This window comes from Hylaeus volcanicus, chromosome 1, assembly GCF_026283585.1.
Source record: "Hylaeus volcanicus isolate JK05 chromosome 1, UHH_iyHylVolc1.0_haploid, whole genome shotgun sequence".
Taxonomy (NCBI): Eukaryota; Metazoa; Arthropoda; class Insecta; order Hymenoptera; family Colletidae; genus Hylaeus; species Hylaeus volcanicus.
Window position 1 is genome coordinate 484109 of NC_071976.1, and position 20844 is coordinate 504952.

The 20844-nt window shown below is 39.2% G+C and overlaps 3 protein-coding genes across 10 annotated transcripts in view; all 3 read right to left on the reverse strand.

Moving 5' to 3' along the window:
- Window positions 1-227: 227 nt before the first annotated feature.
- LOC128872253 (coiled-coil domain-containing protein 40) lies at window positions 228-4411 on the reverse strand. 3 transcript variants are annotated; one of them, XM_054114746.1, is made up of 9 exons: window positions 4288-4411; window positions 4012-4192; window positions 3236-3858; window positions 2214-2457; window positions 1732-2142; window positions 1144-1665; window positions 769-1056; window positions 540-698; window positions 228-468 (listed from the first exon to the last, which is right to left on the reverse strand). In XM_054114746.1, the coding sequence occupies exons 2-9, from the start codon at window positions 4141-4143 to the stop codon at window positions 241-243; spliced, it is 2607 nt and encodes an 868-aa protein (XP_053970721.1). In that variant the 5' UTR covers window positions 4144-4192; window positions 4288-4411; the 3' UTR covers window positions 228-240. The 3 variants fall into 3 exon arrangements, with proteins under 3 accessions (XP_053970721.1, XP_053970712.1, XP_053970730.1); XM_054114737.1 differs by having other exon boundaries at window positions 4266-4352; XM_054114755.1 differs by lacking the exon at window positions 4288-4411 and having other exon boundaries at window positions 769-1050; window positions 4012-4145.
- Window positions 4412-4654: 243 nt separating this feature from the next.
- On the reverse strand, window positions 4655-6007 carry LOC128884547 (DBF4-type zinc finger-containing protein 2 homolog). The gene is made up of 2 exons (XM_054137992.1): window positions 4926-6007; window positions 4655-4888 (listed from the first exon to the last, which is right to left on the reverse strand). The coding sequence occupies exons 1-2, from the start codon at window positions 5166-5168 to the stop codon at window positions 4655-4657; spliced, it is 477 nt and encodes a 158-aa protein (XP_053993967.1). The 5' UTR covers window positions 5169-6007.
- A 155-nt stretch (window positions 6008-6162) lies between these two features.
- Window positions 6163-20844, reverse strand: part of LOC128872308 (protein numb) — a 42932-nt gene continuing 28250 nt past the window's right edge. For 3 of the 6 annotated variants that reach the window (XM_054114911.1, XM_054114893.1, XM_054114904.1), the window contains 9 exons: window positions 13291-13455; window positions 12429-12500; window positions 12115-12333; window positions 11855-12041; window positions 11505-11762; window positions 11323-11343; window positions 10542-10727; window positions 9879-10417; window positions 6163-9785 (listed from right to left, as the gene is read on the reverse strand). In XM_054114911.1, the coding sequence (XP_053970886.1) occupies window positions 9477-9785; window positions 9879-10417; window positions 10542-10727; window positions 11323-11343; window positions 11505-11762; window positions 11855-12041; window positions 12115-12333; window positions 12429-12500; window positions 13291-13428 (1929 nt within the window). In that variant the 5' untranslated portion in view covers window positions 13429-13455 and the 3' untranslated portion in view covers window positions 6163-9476. Of the gene's footprint in view, window positions 9786-9878; window positions 10418-10541; window positions 10728-11322; window positions 11344-11504; window positions 11763-11854; window positions 12042-12114; window positions 12334-12428; window positions 12593-13290; window positions 13456-20284; window positions 20578-20844 lie in introns of those variants that run through there. The other 3 variants (XM_054114874.1, XM_054114883.1, XM_054114921.1) reach the window with 3 other exon arrangements.

A 20844-nucleotide genomic window follows, 5' to 3' on the forward strand; every position in this document is an offset into this window, starting at 1 on the left:
TTTTTGTTACACTTGAATGATAATAACCTTTCAATTCGAAAAATTTATATGGGCATAAATATTAAACGTAAGCGAAATAGGGCATACAAATAAGAAGAAAACTATCTTATCTGTTCGATAAAATAAAACCTTGAACTACTAAGAAATTTATTAATCCAATGTGAAGTACGTGATACAATGATATAAAAAATTCGTACATTATCACGAAAATTTATCTTATCTTGCATATCTACTAGTTTCTTAAAGAATTTGCAGGGTTAACAGTATTTTCCGTAAACTAAATTTTAACATTGGGAAATCGTGATTAGTTTTTTCTATTATATGTTTTAAATATTGCTGGTAAGTGTGTTCTATCTTCATATTTTCCTCTATTATGCTTCCATTTCTGTAAATCATTTTATAATTACCAGTCTTTATATTATACAATTGTTTTACTTTTCTTTGCTTAAGTATTAAGCTATGCAGTTTCTGAAAATTAATGGACAGAAATTAAATTTTTGTCGAGTTTTATACACAGTATTTTCCGATGAAAGACGTACATGATATTTTAACATTTCAATTTGATTAATTTCGTCTTCTATGTTTGAAATGTGTTCTTTTAAATTTCGTAATACTTGGCGAGAATTGCTAAATTTATTCATTGTGCCGTTTATTTCACTTTTCAATTGTTCCACTGCATCGCCAGTTTGTTTTATTATCTATTAATTTAAACAAAGATATAAACTTAATGAGTTTTTAAATAATTAATTCCATAAAAATCGTATTTACTTTTGAGAATTGCTTGATTTTTGATTGTTGGCCAATCAAACGTTTATGCATCGTAACCTTTTCGTTATGGCGTTCTTTCGGATTTTTGTTAAGTCTACCAATTGCTTTGGTTATTATAATATCTCTTCTTCCAATACAGAGTTCCATATCATGAATTAACTTTTCTTGAATTCTTCTTAAATGTGAAAGTCTCATTTCCATCTTATGTATTTCATTTTTCATTGACGGTATAGCACCGGCGCTGCGTTCGTCTTTAATTTCTTTTATTGTCTCGTGTAGTAACTGTACCTTAATTACATAATTATTATAAAAACATTAAACGTGAAAACGAATTTTAAGAAATATATTAAGTATCAAGTAAATATGATGTTACACCTTTTTCTCCCATGATGAATTCTCTTGTTGTGTAGATTTTAATTCTTCCTTTAATGTCATTTTTTCATTGGATGAATTTTTTAAATCACTCTGTAATTTTATAAGTTCTAATTCGAGTTCTTGGAAAGATAAAATGCATTCATTTTTTATTATACAGTTTTTGTCTTCCAAATCCTCTTTCAGATCTTTTTGTATCACTAAATCTGAATTGATATGCAAAACTTTTTGCGTGAGAGAAACTATCATCTTATTTATATTTGCTTCTTCTTTTGTAAGCATTTCTAACATGTATTCTAATTTAAAATTTTTTTGCCCCATTATCATAATTTCTTTGTCGAGAAGATTTAACTCCCGTAATTGCGATTCTCTCTGATAACTTAACGAAACCATAAAACCTTGTTGACGCATCCAGAATTGTTGTAATTTTTGAATATTCTGTACAAATTCTTGAATATTTTTTGTTAAACTTATAATTTTTAAATCCTGCAGACCAAAATCTTCGCTACCAATGTTTGGTGCAATCTAGAAATTATTTGTTTATAAATAATTTTATTTTAAATTGGTTAAGATATGCATTAATTTTACAACCTGTTTTATAAGTTTATTTATCCCTAGAAATTTTCTTTGCTTCCTTTCAATTATAGTTTCATACTTTTGTATGTCTCTCTCCAATTCATCTAATTGTTTTACTTTTTCTTCATTTTTTTGCAAAAGTTCCTCTAATTCTACTTTCTGATTCGCTGTGAGATTTTTCAGTTTCTCTAATTTCAAACGATTATTACCGCACAAATTTTCTAAACGCGCGACTGTGATTTCATGTTGTAACACAGCAGTTTTTGTATTTAATAATAATTCATTTATATATTGTGCTGTTTTGTCACATACAACTTTCTCGTCTAACTTTTTAAATATTGTGTCTTCTACGTTATTCTTTTTTTCAAGAATAATTTCAAACTTCTTATTTGCTTGCTGCTCCGTGTACGAGCAATTCTGATATTTCTAGAAATATACCATTGTGTAATATTAAGTAATGCCTTATGTATCTAAGAAATATATCATATTGGACATACAGCAAAAATAATATTGTAATCACACTGTGTTTGCTCATCAACTTTTGCTAATTTTATTAATTGCAATTCAATGTCTGCAATTTTTTCATTATACATTGATATTTTTTTCGATACGATTCGAACATCATTGTCTATACGAAACGATAAAGATGTCAAATGTTCATTCTTTTCCATCTCCTTTTCTGTTTCTCTCTTGACTTTACGTATTTCCAATAATAGTGCATCGTATAATTTATTAACTTCTCTAAGAAATACATGCTACATTAAATATAAAGTCATGTTACGCATTTTGTATAATAAAGGTTTGGTCGTTGGCATATGCTGACAATACATATAGTAATGGTGGCACAGAGAGCAGAGAGCAGAGAGCAGAGAGCAGAGAACAGTATGGGGAATAGGGGAACGTAAGTTCAGAGTAGACTTTGGCTACTAATGTTTGACAGTCTAGTATTGGGAATTATGCTATATGGTGCAGAAGTTTTTGGACGGAAAGAGACGATAGAGTTAGCAGAGGGGTACAAATAAAAAATATAACAAGTTGGAAAGAGGGGAATCAAGAGAGGAAACGTAGAGGGGTGGCTGGATGAGAGGGTAGCCGAGTGGTTAAGAAAGATAGAGAAAGAGCGAAAGGAAAGAAGGGGTAAGTATCTAAATAGGAATATATGTATAGCTGAAGATCAAAAATAAAGTTATTGGTTAGAAGTTGGAATAGTGTACAGGACCTAGGATAGTTTGATGTTAAGCTTTTGTAGTAAGTTTGAATAAAGTACCGGTAGATCAAGTATTATTGGTAGATAGTAGAATTAGTATGTAAAGTAACAGTGTGGAAGAATGTGTGATAATGAGAAAATGGTTAGAAGATTTGTAACAAAGTCCATTTCTTGGCTGAAAAGCTGAAATAAATATATATATCTTTTTTCGAAAAGAACGTATTGATAAATTTGATCACTATCAAAGATTTATTTAAAAAAAACAGTGATGACAATACTTTTGAATTTAATTTAATTTTATAAAATTCTTACTCTTGTTGAGACTGTAATTGGTCATGAAAATTATTCCGTTTACAAATATTAGCCACAAGAGATTTCCATGTGATATGTAAGCCTTTGTGTTCTGCGTGTAGGGTTTCTAAATCTGTATTTACATCGATTATCATTCTATTAGTATCTTCCTTTTCTCTGTCTTTAATCTGTAATTGCTCATCCAAATGTGCTATGTCTGCTTCGATTCTCCACACTTCTTCCTTTAATTGATACAAAATAAAATCTCGTTGCTGTTTCTTATTGATTAACGTCTTCCTTTTATTGGTATCTTGCGATGATATCTGTTTTGACTTTTTTAAATAATCATTTAAATCTTTTTCCCATTTAGACAAATAACTATAGAGAGCCAGCAAATTGTTTAACTTTTGAGAAAGCTCTTCTTTTTTGTGTTTTTCTTCCTTTAATTTACAACTATGTTCTTTCAAGGCATTTTTAGCATCTTCTATACTCTGACATCTTTTTTCTCTTAACAATGTGAGTTGTGACAATGCTTCTATATATTGTAGTATTATTGTATGTTGATGGTCAATTTCTTGTTGAGTTTGGTATAAATGTACACCTTTGAATTCTAATTCCTCTTCCGATTGTTTTATCGATGTTTCCTAAAAATATGTAATCAAAAGTATATGTTCCTAGTGCATTATTAATCACAATATACTAAATATAAGTTAACAAAGTACAATAACAATTTCACATCAAATAAGAAACTAGAACAAAAAAAATGTGAATTTTTATGTGTATAACAAGTGTCTTACAAGTTTATATATTTCTTCCGAAAGTCTGTTATTAACATCTGTTAAATGTGTATGAAACGTTTCTTGAAATTTCTTCATTAATTTGTCATCTGGATCAAGAATATCCAATGCAGCCGTTTCAGTCAAATCCATTTTAATAACTTTTATTATATGATCTATGGTTACTTTGGAAATAATTCTTCTGTGTAACAATAATGAAGAGATATATTTATTAACAGTGTTGATATTGAAATTTTAAGTTACTTTTGTATTACCAGCGCAAGGTATTGACATTACAATTCTCTTAAATCGACGCGGTAACTATGGCAACACTTCTAAATGCCATAACATCACCTCTCACTAAGCCGCTCAGTGAGCGGATTTTAGTAACAGTGGCGTCATCGGGCATCGGTGGGAAAACGTCCAAGTTTGTAGCGAAAATGATTCCCATTGTTTTTGTAGGATGACACTACCGATATCTACTTTTTAATCAGCAACAATGATCGAAACTTTATCGATAACTACTATATCGTAGTGTTATAATTCTTTGAAATTGTCTAATATGTTCGCGATATGATAAACGATCCACAAGGAGCTTAGCTGAATGGTCATAGTACAGGGTAATGCAATGAAATACAATAATACAATTGTATACGTGTGAAAGTCAGCAGCAATCTGTACGAGGACATTTTGGTAAATTAGAAGAGTAGCAAGGAGCATAGGTGGATTCTCCACACGTAGAACGAATACAATATCGCACGCAGGAAGCTGGTGATATTATTTTCTGACAATGAGATGTTGGACAATACGGAGGGAATGGTCCAGCGAGTGCTGGACAAGGACCAGCAATACATAGAGTAGGTGGTCGAGATGGTGGTTCTGGTCGTGGTCTGCATATCTACGGATCCAATTATTACTTTTACTCAAAGTCAATAAATGCATAATCCAAATAATTCATAAGATATTCGATTTGAACAACTTGTATTGGTGACCAGTGAACCAGTTGAATCACATACCAAAGGTGGGCACGAATTAGTAGGATAACAGCAAATTAGAGGTGGGCATTCTTGTATAGGGGGACAGCCATATTTAGGCCAAACGTATGGCAATGGTTTAGGACCATGACAACACAGTGGTGGTAGTGTGCTGGTTCTTTTTATCTCCTGACGACAGTACATTATTTTATTATAATAAAATTATAATGGAATAATCCATAACGACTTGAAAATATAATGACTGTATTACGCAGAAAATTTTGACGGAATTCACGCAATGAATGTGCGTTCTTTTACATTCGTTCGTAATCGATTACATGTTTCTTCTGTTCTTTAAATTCACATCTATGTAGTAGGAACATGTACGTAAAATGTGTATACGTGTCGTGATTAGTATGCATTCGTGTTTTTTCGTGGTATGCTTACTATTTATAATCACATGAGAAATACAAAATAACGAGAACATAATTTAACGGAAATATTCAGGAACAGGTTTTCCATAGCAATCGAACCATTTCAGACAACAATTAACTGTTTTCACTGGCGGTTTCGCGGGAGGCTGGCAATATACCGGACGTGGATAATAACAAGGTGAATATGTGGCACTGTTAAGAAAATAATAATATCGATATTCTTCCTGGAGAAATTTATTATTTTTAATATCAATATTGTTTGACGACTTTAACTGTACGCATACCTATCGCAAGTATACGTAAGCTGAAAACAAACTGCAGACGTGCCAGTGGCAGGTGGTTGAACATTTGGACACCTTGGGCATCCTGGACCTATGGTGGATCTCGAAGAACATCGAGATGATACGCTGGGTGGATACCTAACCAATGCATCTTCCACAGTTGTCATTTTTCGATACAATTCGTTCTTTGCTTTTTCTCTCACGCAGTGCAATTTAAATTTCTCTTTTGTAATAGAATAAAATAGAGGATACTAACACTGATAATTTTTTTAATTATTGAAGAAATCCTATGGGATCGAAAAAAAAGTAAAGGATACCGAAAAACCGAAGGTTATTCGGATCAACTTGAATTTAGCCCATTCTCAAATATATGTATATAGTACACTTTATAATGATAAAGAAAAAAATTGTACGCTTCGTTGATGTTCCTCGTTAGTGCTGTAAAATAAACCGATACGGGTTGTAATCAAATAGTTATTCGAATCGGACTCGAATCGACAAGTTCAGAATTATTCTTTTATAAATAAAAACATACAGAACCATCATAAATATGTAGGTGAAGATAGAAACAATAAGAGAAACAATTTGGTAATCACAACAGATATTATAATAAATCGTATCTATACAGAGGCAGATACATTGTAAAACGAACAAGGATACTTTCACGTAACAACACGCAGTCGTACATTGATCCAGGAATCGATCGGCGTCACTATGTACAACACAACCACGGAAGCGTGCACGATGGTACTGTTAAATAACTTCGCGGTGAGCGCGGTTTGAACATTTCAATTTGGCACGCGGTGCACCTATTTGCCTGTTATTCCAATCTCCCTGTGTGTACTTAAGAGTTAAACCAATCGTAAATGCACTAGTCTCCTTCGGTTGAACGAAACACTGGAATGCGTCTTGACTGACGACTGTCCTGTTTACCAAAAGTTTTAGTTTCGAAACAAAGCGAGTTACTTTTCATTACTCGGATTCCAAAAAAGGAACATATAAAAGAAAACTATACAGGACTAGAAACCAGCCAAGATGCCCTGTTTACGATTTCAATCCTAGTCAAATAAACCTGAACAAATAATTATCATGTATCGATACAAAAACAAGTTGTAAAAAAGAAAAAGGAAAACAAAGAGAGAAGAGAAAAAAACAATAAGTACTTAGGCGATAATGTTATGTAACGAATCACTGTACTGCATTGTATACGCATTATCGGTTCCCTGACGCCCCCCTCCCCACCCTAGCCCTATCTATTATCCGAGGGAACTCGAAGAGCGGAATTCGTTGACAGGAATAAAGACTCGCGAAGTCCACGACGTCGATTATCGCGTTCATCACCAATGAAAAATGAAAACGAGCAGCGTTTATACTAATATTTTAAGTATATCCCAACTGAACCAACAAAACCAACAAAAGTTTTGATTTTTACAATTTCCTGCGGCGAGTACCCGATGATTACGCTTGTGCTACTTCCACAACGTTCCGTTTCATTATTCATTTATTCGGTTGCTTTTGATTTACGGGACGGAGAGAAGGCGACTCGAACGATCGAGCGCAACCTCACCGATCGAGAACGATATCGGTGACTTCCGTGTAACGAGCGTCGTTCGCGTGTTTCCGTCTCTGGCTGACGAAGGATCATCCTCCTCATAAGTAGCTATCACCGAACGTGGAAGCAACGTTTTGTGCTGATAAACGCTATCGAACTAGAATATTTACAAGATAACTTATCGTTACAACTTAATAAAACCTCGGTAACGAAGAACGCCTTTTAACAACTTCTGCACACACACACACACACACACACATACACGCACGTTCACTTTCTCCCTCTCTTTCGTTCTCCGTTCCTTGCATTATCAATTTAAATAACTAATTTATGTACAGCGCGTGCGCACACGAGTCGTCAAAATAACGATCGAACACGTACCCCCTTTTCCCCATCATCGACGAAATCGTTCTATTTCATTGATATCACCGACTTTCTTCCTACTCTTTCGAAATAACCTATTCTCTCCCCCTTACCGTATGGCATGCCCTATTATAGTAGTCCCCAAGTAATTTTCAACATCGGACCGTCCAAAGAAAGATTATTCACAACTAAGCGAATTAAAGCGAGCAATCGACCAAAAGCTGCCCGAAATAGCTAACGGAAAGAGCACTGCATCCCATCGAGACAATGCCTAGGAATTCGGAATGCATAAAAATGGGACGATTGTTTGCAACAAGCCAATGCATAGGACGCGGGAAGCGTTCTCGAGTCTCTACTGTGACCTCTGTATCCGTCCAAGCCTCTGAGAATGAGAGTGACGTAAGTCGAAGAATTTGGACAATTAGGTTATCTCCATATCCCGGTTCTTTATATTAAGTACTTTGAAAGCGCTAATTTCTTTGAATCGGGATAAAATCTACTCGCGTCCCTCTCACTTTTAGAAATTCATTTAACGAGCGATATACACTATAACAATCAGTAACGTATATAGTTTATGTCAGAAGTTGACGCTGTATATCGTTTTTCTCGTTTCTTGTCGTGAATATCGTTTTGTCCTTAGGGGAAGCACCGTTTGTGTCATAGTTGTGCGGACCAAATCGTTCAGCGAGCGCTAATCCGTCTGCCTAGTCCTCGTTACGATAAATACGATTCGTTCGCACGCACGATATTAGACAACGATAGCATGGAACGTACTGATTCTAAAAACTTCAACATCTAATTATTACTTAAGTAACTAGTTGTGTGTAGATTTGTGTACATTACGTCGGCTTGGAAACGATAGATTCTGTACTATTCAAGCTCGCCAACGCTTCCTCCGCTTGTATATTGAATTAATAAATTAATAATAAAACATTCAAAATACCCGTTCGAATCCGCCCTCGCATTAAGTACTGGCCATATATCGTATGTCTGTCACGGTCTTTCAAGTAGTTCAACCATTTACGTGTGCTCGTCGATTTCACTTTCTTTAGCCATCTATCTGGTTCGCGTAGCTATCTCTCCTTTGTCGTGAACGGAACTCTTCAATTCCTGGTACTCGGGTCGATTTTTTCGTTTACACTGTTTCTCGACTGTTATCGCTGTAAACGAAAATATTTCTTGCCACGTAGCCGGGACTAAACTACTTACATCTTATTTTTCATTTCTTTTTTTTTTTTTTCGTCATTTTGTCATTTTCGTCGAAACATTTGTGGTGCAGCAAAAATCTTGGAGTGCGTGCAAATTTTGTTTCTTCATGCAGAAAGACGGGAATCGTTTTGAGCCTAAACTACTCGAGATTATTGTACACCTCGTTTATAAGTTTATCTCGCGATAGACATTTAAATATGTTATCGATACCAGCGACGTCTAATTTGGCCCGCAAGCGAGTGTGCGACAATATTTGAAACGTTATCTTCGACCGATCGACGAGCTTCGTCGTACCCATCTTAAACGGTGACCATCGCGGTGGTCCCTTTCTTGTTGTATTTCTATTCGCTTCGCGTATACATTTAATTTGAGGTCATCGATAGGCTGTGTGCGTAATCTACTCGTCTAAAGAATGTTGCGGGTACGTGTTTTTGTGCGAATTCTTTCTCTATCGTCATCGCTACTAGATATCTCTTCGAGATCGACGCATCTTCCGTTCTTCGCTCCTTCTCGCATTTCGAGGTGCTGGCTCGGGCAATCGACCAGACCGGAATCTTAACAAGGATGTACCGTAGTTCCGAGCATGCGAATGGTCGAAATGCGAACTAACACTTGATCGTCATTATGTACTAGAACGGAAGAACTTGACAACGCTGTTGATAAACTCTTGGCGCTACAATTGCACCTGAAACGCTTGCGTCGCGTTTGGCATTATGAAAGGATTCGTCGTGCTGGCCTGACGCAGATTTCTCGCTGCGATCTCGGCCCACTCGGCATCGAAGGGATCGGATGGACCAGTCCTGGTAGCTTGTCCCATCGCAGCCGATCCAAGCGAGAGGGCTCTCGCGTGAAGCGGTGGCGCTCGTCGAGGACTGGTCTGACCCTGTAAAGGAGATTGCACTGATGACGGTACCGCTCCGGTTATACTTCCCAGCCATTGCTCTGGTTTCGGCAATGATGCTGTCGTCGCAACTGGTTGTACCTGAAAGCAATCGTGGAGAAACGTGAAATTTCTTATCAACGCTGTGACACGTGCCCGTTGACACGTGCTTTCGTAAAATTTGAAAAGACTCACCGATGCGTTGGAAATCGCATTTGCTACCGAGGTTTGACTGACTTGGCTAGCATCGGTAGCGATACTAGCAGATAAAGCTGGAGAAGAGGAGGCTACACTGGTGGTTGGCGAGGTTGTTTTCGGAGTCACCGTAGAGTTCGTAGGAATCGGTGACCTATTTACAGCTGGCGTGGACGCGTTTCCCAAGGAGGACGTGGATGCTGTGCTAAAAGCAGGACTGGCCGAAGGTGGTGTACCAAATACACCAACGGTGGTGGTAGATGCCGGGGTACTCATCACGATTGGAGTAGTCGCACTTGTTCTTGGAAGGATAGGACTAAGATTGGTAGTTTTATTTAGGATCGGCGTAAGTCTATGATTCGAAGCCAGAACGGGTGACGGTGACTCTTTCCAAGTGGGTCCAATGTGATTCAAATTACTGAGATCTTCGTTCTTGTCGTTCTTGTCGTTGTTGTTGTTGTTGTTGTTGTTGTTATTGTTGTTGTTGAGACTCGGTCCATTCTGCAACTTCAACTCATCCAACGAGTTACTGCTTGTCACTGTAACAAAATATAGTCACCAGTGATAACGTACAAAGTGTACACGTTTGTTCGTGCTATAAATGAATCCGACTCGAGGATTACGCGGACGTTTCCGTTAATCGACCTTACAAAATGACTATACCTGGTGAAGTGTTATTCACAATAGTGCTTGTAAAAAGTTGTTTAGCAACAGAGCTTGTGCTGCTCTGGCTGGGCATTGGTCCGAAGTCGTCGCAGCTCGAAAGAAGAGAAAGACCTTGCGAAAGCTGCTGACACATTGCCGAAACGCTATCTTGAACCCCTGGCGATAGCTCGGGTATTGGGCTAACTGTAAGAAAAAGCACAATCTCGATATTAATTACTCCAGATAACAAAGGTTATCGATGAATTAAATTTGGTGCTTTGAATTGTTGCTAAAAACTACGAAATGCATGCTGCACGGCACGTGAATACCTGTTACAAATATCGAACGGAAGTATACAATTGGACAATTTAGGAACGGAAAATGTAAAGCGTAGAAACAATACGTCGCAAAAACAGGAAGAAACCATGTTTTTCTTCTAACACGAGAACATTGAAATACAACTACACGAAACCACTAACTACATCATCGCTATCGTAAAGAACATCATCCCCACTCTTACTGTGTCTTCTACTCCTTTTATTGGGTTAACTCCATATGTAAATGTATACACTGCGACAAGGAAGTAGCAAGACTGAAACGTTATACCTATTTTCTAAAAGGTAAAAATTCTTTCAACTTTATACGTTCGTATGGTATATACATTTATTTGAATTCAGTCCCGTTACCTCCTCGATGCATGAATAGACATTTGAACGTGTACGTGAAACTATAGCATAATCCAAGAACACTGAAGTAGGGGCAGGCAATATGGACAGTTAACAGAATAGGGAATAATGACCTTCGTCATATCCTTCGAATTCTGTTGTAAAAATGAACAAGTACATTATTCGATGTCCAAACTGACCTGAGACTGTTAACGTATATCACTTTTCACGATTGGTTAACGCGCGGGACATGCGGCGAAAAGTATAGATCAACAAACATATCCGCTTCTCTATCGCGAGGATAAATTCTAATTACCTGGCGGTTTCAAAGGTACGATGTGAGACATTGTTGGCGGCATTCGTGACAAATCTGTCGGCTCGAGACTGTGGCTACGCGTTCGTTCAAGGTTGCTAGGAAGATCGTTGACTCGTAAGCTGAGCTGTCTTTTGAACGGAGATGCTTGATTCAGTTGCGTAAAACCGCGGAAGGAACCTTGTCGTTCTAGCATCGACGGGGTAGCGTGTGGTCTCTCGATCGCAAAAGGATTGTACACCTGCTTCAACGGGGGTACGTCTGCAAGTAAACGAAATACTGTAGTTTAGTACGACACTATCAGGGGTTTAATTCGAGAAAAGTGATAGAGTCGAAGAGGAGAAATAACTGACCAACAGCTCGTTCTCGCGCATCCTGCAATCGTTCGGTAAGGCTCGGTTGCCTAAAACTGCCGCTCCTCGTAAAGGTCGAGGTTTTCGAATCAAATGTCATCGTGACACCGCATTCCTTGTCCCTTCGCTGTTTCCTTTCCAGACACGCAGCAAAAGCGCAGCCTACCGCATGACTCAACCGTTCACCCTGAAGAGAGTTTAAACGAAAAAATGATTAGTTTTGGTCACTTTACGACTGTTGGTTGCGAGTTCAAATTTACCGATTCTTTTAACGCCAAAAATCCGTGGCACATCCACCGTCTGGTCGTTCCATCTCTACAAATGTAACTAAAACCTTTCTCGTGATTCCGATCTGGTGCACAGAACGAAACTTTTTCTATCGTTTGGTCGACGATCAGCCCTTTCGTCTCGTCTTCGACGACCCGCAAACCATCCCCGGATACGTGCAACACTGCGCGAACCGGCCGCCGTCTCGAATTCTATCGATTCATCGCGAAAATAAAAGATTAATTTTTTCGATACGACTTGTCGTGAATCATCGTATCGAATGCGTGAAATGTTATTTGCCACTTACTCTAAGTACTTTCAGGGCTTCTTCGCATACTTGCATGCCCCTCGACTCGAACACCTCAACACATCCCAGGTACTGCACAGGTCAGATTGATTGAGTTAGACGATCAATAGTGTGAAGCTTGATAAATATATGTCGTAGAAGCTTAATTTCCAGTGTGTCTTCAACTACACCAATAAAATTTCTTAATTAAACAGTTTGAATCGGGTCGCATGGCAATCTTGACTATAAGAAGAGAAAGGTGCGAAGATATTCGAAAATATAAATGTTAAATTTAAATTTGTTCGAATTGAGAAAAAAATACCTAATTAGTACGAAAGAACGAATGGTACAATAATTGAACGTCAATTATCTAGGCAGGATTATCTTGATGTCAATTAGTCGAACGTCCAATTATCATCGGACGTTGATTACCTATTACCCGATTCTCAATTAGTCGAATATACAGCCAAAAATGTTTGTACAATCGTTGATTAAATTATTAGCGGCACAGGCATCTTATTTTCCTCGAGTTTAGTTGTCGTTCCAATGCTTCGCAGGCTACTCGAAACATTTACACAGTCTATAGAAATCGTTTTATCGATAAAACAACTCTTTTATCAACGCAAAAAAGAAACTGGAAACAATAAGCCGATATGTCGAATATTTTCTTTACAAGTTCACCATTTCGTACACAGTTTAGATATACTAATGATTATACATATAGTCTACTTTGTGTACAGAGTGGAAACTGTTGAGAAGCGACGATAATCGTAATTTTGTTCTTCCTCGAACGAAACTCTCTGGTTTGCCCGGGTAGTAATCGATCTTGTATTGTGTTTCTATGTCGAGACTCGAGAGTGGAAAGAAACGTCCAAGATTGTACCTTAACATGGAAGGCGCACGTAGCTGAACGGACAGCTGTCTCGTCTGCTTGCCATTGATGGGGTTTACTCGATTCTGGTACGTGAGGATCTTTCCGGCGTCGAAAGCTATCCCGAAAACTCCGCCGAAGTCGGTCCATTCTTTTTCCCGGTGACCTCTCACGCTTCTGCAAAAATACCAAGAAAAAAAGCACGATTCGTTATCCCTTGGGCACCATAAATTTAGCTGATCGACCGAATTAACGTTAAAAATACATTGCATTCGTTCGAACAAAAGTTACCCATCTTTGATTTAAATTGATCGTCGTGTGTCGGGAGATGTTGAGAAAATAGTTAGGAAAAAGCAAGCAGTGCATGGCAACGGTCGCGAGTCGAGGTCTTACAAAGACCTGTGATCGAATCTTGGCCTCGGTTCCCAAAGAATCTTTTATATCGGAACCCTCTGCGAGTTCTCCCCTAGTACGGACTCGTGCATCTACCCCTCTAAATCGGTACCCCTAAGGGTAGCTACAGACTTGAGCTAAGCGCCGAGTCGGACCACCTAAAGCTACCAATTCTCCTGGTGAATCCCGCACACGTGATGCATTTTACGGGCTGCTTCAAATTTTAAAGAGTATCCATGATCGAATCCAAAATCAGTGTTACGGTTACGTACCGTTCAGAATCATCGTGTATTTCCGAGAAGGTGAACAAATTCCACCGCATCGGTAAATTAATCGCAATTAATTATTTTGTGCATAGCAAATATGTATGTATATTCACTTATTTACTCGAATCACCTTCGTTTCAATTTTCATCCCAATCACTTACCGATAAAAGCATTTTGATTCATAAATGGTTTACGGATGCAATTTAATCTGTGCTTTTAGCGATGAAGCAGCGAATCCGCGTTTCGCCAAGGAAATAAAAGTTTTGTTTTTAATGTGTAGCGTGCCAGCGAATTCGAATAGTTGATACTTTAAGCTAACATATTCACCTATACGACTTCATTAAATTATTCGAAGCGAAGATAAGAGTATGACATTATCTCGCTTTTAATATACGGAAACGTGCTAACCTAGGCTTATACGATCCTTGCACGCCAGATAAGGAATATCAACGAGATCATCTGATGCGAGCGTTTCCCTCCTGCGGTAGCGGCTGTACTGTACATATCTTACTCTCAAGCTTGTGTACGGCGGCGTCTGTCTAGTGGGAAGGGCCGCTCTCGAGGGAGCATTCTTTTTCATCCAGGCTTTTCATCGTACCACTTTATCCACCTCGTTGAATGGAATAAATAGCGACGTGATTTTGGACCGTTCGCGTCCTCCGAAAACATTCATTCGTTGACCCTTTCGCGATGGATTAAAATTGTGGGAAACGGTTTCGAATATTAAAGGATTATCATCGCTGATACTAGCCGAGGCTTTCGGGTGTAAGAATCTTAAAGAAATGGAAAACTATGGTACATTCGTAAATAAAATCAACGACTACCATCGTATAAATACCATCTAGACTATTCGGCGATATTTGATCGAATAACACGCGCGATTCCCAGAAACTCATTGGAAATCCAAGCAAATATTGTCACGTACGCGCAACGATCCACTTTTGCGAGAATGGGTACTCGTTCATGGAACAACAATAAGGCTGCGCAACTGTGTATCTACTACTGGCTGCACTAGAGAAATGATACGGCGCTATGATAACAACAGGACCGTACCGGAACAAGGACGTTTCATTTTTATTTTCTTTATTTCTTTAAGCGATTGCGATCACACAAGGACCCGCTAATGGTTAAAACGTGCGAAAGTAAGCACTCTCGACGCAATCGGATTACTCAGCTGTTTGGTTAGCGCGGTAATAGGCTTAGCAATGCGTTAGAGGAAAACGGTGAAGTGGATTGTCACGTGCGTATATCTCTACTCCGAAAGAGATAATCGCTCCAAAAGTATCGATAAGTGCCATACGGCACGGAATTACAGAGTCTTCCTGCCACGAGTATCGTGCAACTGATATTTCATGATTACTTTATGATAGAAAATGTCTACGAAAAACACCAGTTTTTGGGACGAGAACGTAAAGTAAGTTCAATTCAATTCAATTAGACTCGGTTACTGCTCGACCCGATCCAAGTACTTAGTCACAACGCCGCTATTCAATTCTCAGCGAACTCTAACTTGAACTAAAGGTCTCGGTTTATACAGACTAATGTATCCAACAATAACGCGTCCTTTGAATATTTTTTCGCGTGGCTAAGATGCGTATCTATTAAGAGGGGACTGAAGAATAAGGAAAAAATTCGAAAAACCTCAAATGACGATGAGTAAGCAGATTGAGAACGAAGCCGTGTATAATACGAAGGACTGAAGTGAATCATTGAGTTGGCTTGTGCGGCACGCTCTGTTCGATACCTCTGACAAGACTACAACTTTCTTTTGCTGAAACTTTGGCTGTGAGTCGGACGATGAGTAACTTGACAACCATCCAGAAATTCACATTTTACGAGAAATAACTAACAAATAAAAAAATTACAGAAATATCCACGACAAGTATTCAACTTTGCGACATTACGCAAGTCCAGTCTTTAATTACTGATCGGAAACATTGATGATAAGACAGTAGGTAGTCAAGGACTCGTTTGCTTTCTAAGGGTGCTTTTAATATCGATCTTTCGGCTCGAGGAATGCCGTGTGAACTCTTTGGTTCGCTAACAGCAGGAAATTGCAGGGGCTAGATCGACCTGCCTACGTTTTGACATGCACGAGCTGTCTGCATGCACGCACAATAAACACAGATCACAGATGCATTCTCCATCGCCATATTTCCTTTCACGCCTCAAGGTCGAGCCCATTGATTACAATAAGTATTCGATGTTGGATAAAATGCCACGCATGTTGGAACGCATTCGAGACACGCTAAAACGATCCATTACACGAACCTGCTCTTCCTTGAAACAATGGCGCATTTAGTCTTCAACATATCACTGAAAGCGCATTACTTCGAAGCCAAAAGAAACCCTGGCTATTCGAATGATTGATAAAGTGTTCCTGGCATACGAGTGGAAGGCGTAGTAAAAACGAGGCGTCCTAAAAGAATCTGAATGATGCTTTGCCAGAGCTCTCCTGGCATTTCTTACTTTGGGGGCTACGTGCCAATCGAAGACATGGATCTTCAGGCCTCTAACGATGTATCGTGACCTAGAAAAACTGTACCTAGTGAAAGCTGGCATACATTCGTGCAACCCTACTACAGGTTCGTCGGCCGCAGCTCGAGACACTGGATTCTATTAATGCTTTTCGTAACGATACTCTAGACAGGACAGCATAGACGGTGGTACATTTGGTCAACAACATTCGAATCGACTTTTTATATCGAAAATATTTTAAATAGCCTTCTATTTCTCAGGCTTTCCAGTAACCAAGATTTCCCACAATGCACCGTTAATTACACTAATTACAGCAACGTGGGCTAACCGAGTTTTCTTATAATCGGCTATTGTTTCTCTCTGCTTAAAGGATACATTCAATAGTGTAATTAGCACAATTACTTTCTCGGTTGTGGTTCAGACAAGATAGCGAAGGTTACCTTGTTCTCGCTATACAAGACATTGGTGATATTCGATGCAGAACATTCGTTATTTCAAAAATACGTCTCTAACTGTCTGAATAGCGTGACAAATAATTTTGTAGCGTCAGGGCGGAAGACAGAAGTATATTCGACATTGCCTGAAATGGCAGCGGCAAATATCTGCCAACGAGTACTCGATCCTTTCACCGAGACAGGTGTTGTACGTTGCAACGTAGGTAGAAGTAGGTACGCCATACAATGCGCGATGTTATTCACAGGACAATAACGTAAACGCCTCGTTGCATATGCGATTCCGAACTTCGTCTCGGTGCCGGTGGAATGTATACCATGGTTTACACACGATGGATACACGATGAGAATTATGTAGAAATGGACGAAATTTTATTCAAGTAGAATAAAGAGTAAATGCAAAAAGCTTCGGGTTTTATCGCTAATGATTTTCATCGCCAAGTTCTCGATAGGTTTTCCAATATCGCGGAGCATTGCAATTCGCGTCGCGTACAGATATGAAGAAGCGAACGCGAATAATGGTCAAGTATTTAAACGTCTTCAAAAATCAATGCGACAACGATGTCGAGTTTGTTCCCTTTCTCGAGCCACCCTAAAGCGGCGATCTTAACGTATGACTTTAAAAGGCTGTAGTACGAAAAGTACTCTCGTTTTTTCGCACGATTCATCTCTTTTATTCTCGGGTGCATCTACCGCGGTGTAAGTACAAGTTTTTTTTAGGAAAGGGTTGTCGCGTCCATAGCACGCATAGTTTGTTTATACCGATCTGCCCCTACGATTACCATCCCGTTCAAAATGCGCTCGGCCGGTTCCTGACCTCCCCTTGTTAGTTTCATTCGGTGCACTGCGTCTCGAGTCATTTTGTGAGAGCGACGAATATAAAGAGTGAGTGAAACAGAGAGGGAGAGAGTTAATTCGCGTTGATAATTCCGAGACACCCTATAGAAATCCGGATCTCTTTCTCTCGGTCGCTATCAAGCGGACGGACATCGACGCGTAGCACCAGTTATCCTTGGAGTTCGATCCCCCTCGTTGCTTTTTTAAGGAGTATGCGTGGCTGTAAACGTACATGTTGTATGTACTGTACACGCACGTCCAATGATTCCAATGGTTTATGCGTGTCGCGTATCGCACGATTCAAACGTAATCACAAAACGCCAACCGTATCTGCAATTTGACTAACTTCTTCCCTGATAACGCCTAGCTAACAATCAATTTTTCGTTATTTCTTTTACCAAGTATCGTATTTTTTATACTTTTAAGAAGTATCTTATTGAAAGGACACGGTTTGTACCCGGAGTTCTCGGTTGGTATCAACCGTTGTTGAAGTCACGGTGTTACTTGGAGCACTTCTGGCTTGTTACCACTTCTGGCAACATTTCAGTTGCACTTCCTGAATGATTACGCGCGTATCACCGGTTGTCGCGATGGAAAGCGATGCAGCGATCGAGAGAAAGCAACTGCGCTCTCGAGACGCGGCTCGAGAGACCAAATGTCGGGTACTCGGAGGCAACCGGAAGCCATACGGACGCGTTTTAACGAAAGAGGTCGTGGCTACCAATTTAACCCCCAACTTCGGGTCCTTGTAACGGGACCAGAATCCGTCAATTCAACCGTTCGTTTAATCTTTCTATAACGTGTGCATAATATGTGTATTCTATATCATTTGCATTCGATTCAAAAAACAAACGCCTAAAACTCCTTTTGGAAAACTATTTGAAACACAAGTATTATAAAAGGTTCTAATTCGATTAAAATTTAACTCTGTTAAAGGTAAGACGTAACGACGTGAAACAACAGCTAGTGGCATTACTGTTACGGAACAAGTAAATTGCTTTGTAATCGAATAAGTCTTCGATCTGAAACGAAGGTAAGAAAGTTGTGTCAAGTGCACTATGGGTGGTGCCTTCGGCATCCCTTAATTCTTGTACCGAGCAACGTATTTAAAAATTCCAAATTAATTAGATTCCTTTCGGTATTCGAGCTGGTGTACTCTCCTAACGAATTCATTATATGTATAACGTAACTAATCGTAATATGTATTATGCAAATGATAACTAGTAACACAAATTACTTAGCCTTGGACGAAGATCGTTAAATGAAAGAGTGCTTGTTAACGATACTATGTATCTGCATGATACGTAACACGAGCGCTAACGCGGGTAATTGCTGAAACCGTAATCGTCGAAAGTTTCAACTTTACGTTCTTTTTCTCTATGTACATATATATCTATATGTACAGCCGACGATAGTTTCACAGTCGACGGCGTCATCCGTCAGATTTCACCTTCGAAACAAAGATCTGTCGGTTAATTATGCACAATCTGTTTCTGAATCACTGCAAACTCGTCGATGTAACGTCGAGGATTCATCGAAAGCATTTGTAAGAATTCTTGAAGCTGTCCTAATTACAACGAACGGGGCGACTGCTCGCTGGTATTCGCGGAACTATTCGATCAAATTTCATTTCAAGAATAGATAACGAATAAAAGCAACAATTTGCGACGTTTATTATATTTCAATTTCATTTCTGACTTTTATTGCTTTATCAAGATGGAGTCGCGATAGGCGAACAAGTACAAAACGATAGATATACCAGCAAAAAATTGAAAGTAAAATAAAGATATTCGTATGTATCGATTCGTGGACAGTAGGAATGCAAATAGGGATCAGAAACAAAACGTCAGACACCGATTACAACTGTTAACCGTCGAACTGTTAACCTTCGAGCGGTCTTTGTGTAGCACGATATTTTTAAAAGTCCAAACATTCTACCGTTGCGACAGAACAGACACCAGTTACATGATAATGCACATACAGTACAGGATGCTAGATAAACATGTTGAAGCATAATTTACCAATTTGTGTTTGTTATCGTGAGAAAAAAAGCGGCGCGAATACGAGCGAGTAGCAATCGAACGAAAAATTGAGAGATTCAAACATGGAGAATAAAGTGGAAAGTATGCGAGCTTCGTTGCGACCTCTGTAGGACCAGCTTGATTCGGACCATAAAAATACCGATCCGCTCACGACAAACAGTAATCGAATTAATCTGTGGCCACTGGCCACGTAAAACAACCAGAAAATCTACTTTTATCGAAACTTTTCCTCGATAATTTAACGATGATAACAGAATTTAAGTCTCAACGAATCTGGCCCCTACAAATGGCTCGAATATCTTGCGAAACTCACATACGTATACGTATATCGTTATCTTGGGCATTTCGAGGTCTATCGTTGTACGAAAGCTTAGTGAAATCTACATGGGTCAAGTTCCCTGATCGGTAGGAAACCGGCAACGCGAACGCTCCTGTGCAACGGTCCTTAACGATATTGCATCAAGAGGCGTGCCGCGGCGGTGTCACACGTGGGCATCTGCTAGAGTTATCGTTGACGTAAAACAAGATCGCAACGTACCGAGAGGCGAAGACCATTTCCAGCATGGCTGGTAGCTCTTTCGAGCGGTTGGTGGGCGGACGGGTGGTTTCCCATTTCTCTCTAGAAGCCGATGTTTTCACGGCGCGCAATAGCCGCCGCGTCAAGTATCCAAACACAACGGCCTGTGCGTCGTTCGTTGTTTCCCTCGGTATACGATGCACGCCGACGATATCATCGAAGAACGTCCATCGACGCTTTGCTTCTGCTCTTTTTCGAGCACCTTTTTCTGCTAACTTTGCTCCAAACACTTTTCCGTACCAGCACAGATTTTCTAATCCCACTCACGATGCAACTACCGAGACACTTGAGGGTAACGTAACACTTTCACGGGTTACAACGATCGCTAACGTCGAGTACATTTGAAAGGCGAATGTGTAAATCGTTGCTGAACCAGGAATGGTATTCTCTTTATTCACAGAGATTCCGCACCGTTCGAGTCGAGGTGCAGCACTGAGAACGTGGATAACTGTGAGGGCTTCCCGATCGACCAAGGTGCCGTCACCGAACAAGCGAGTTCCATCGCGAGCCTCCGCACGCTT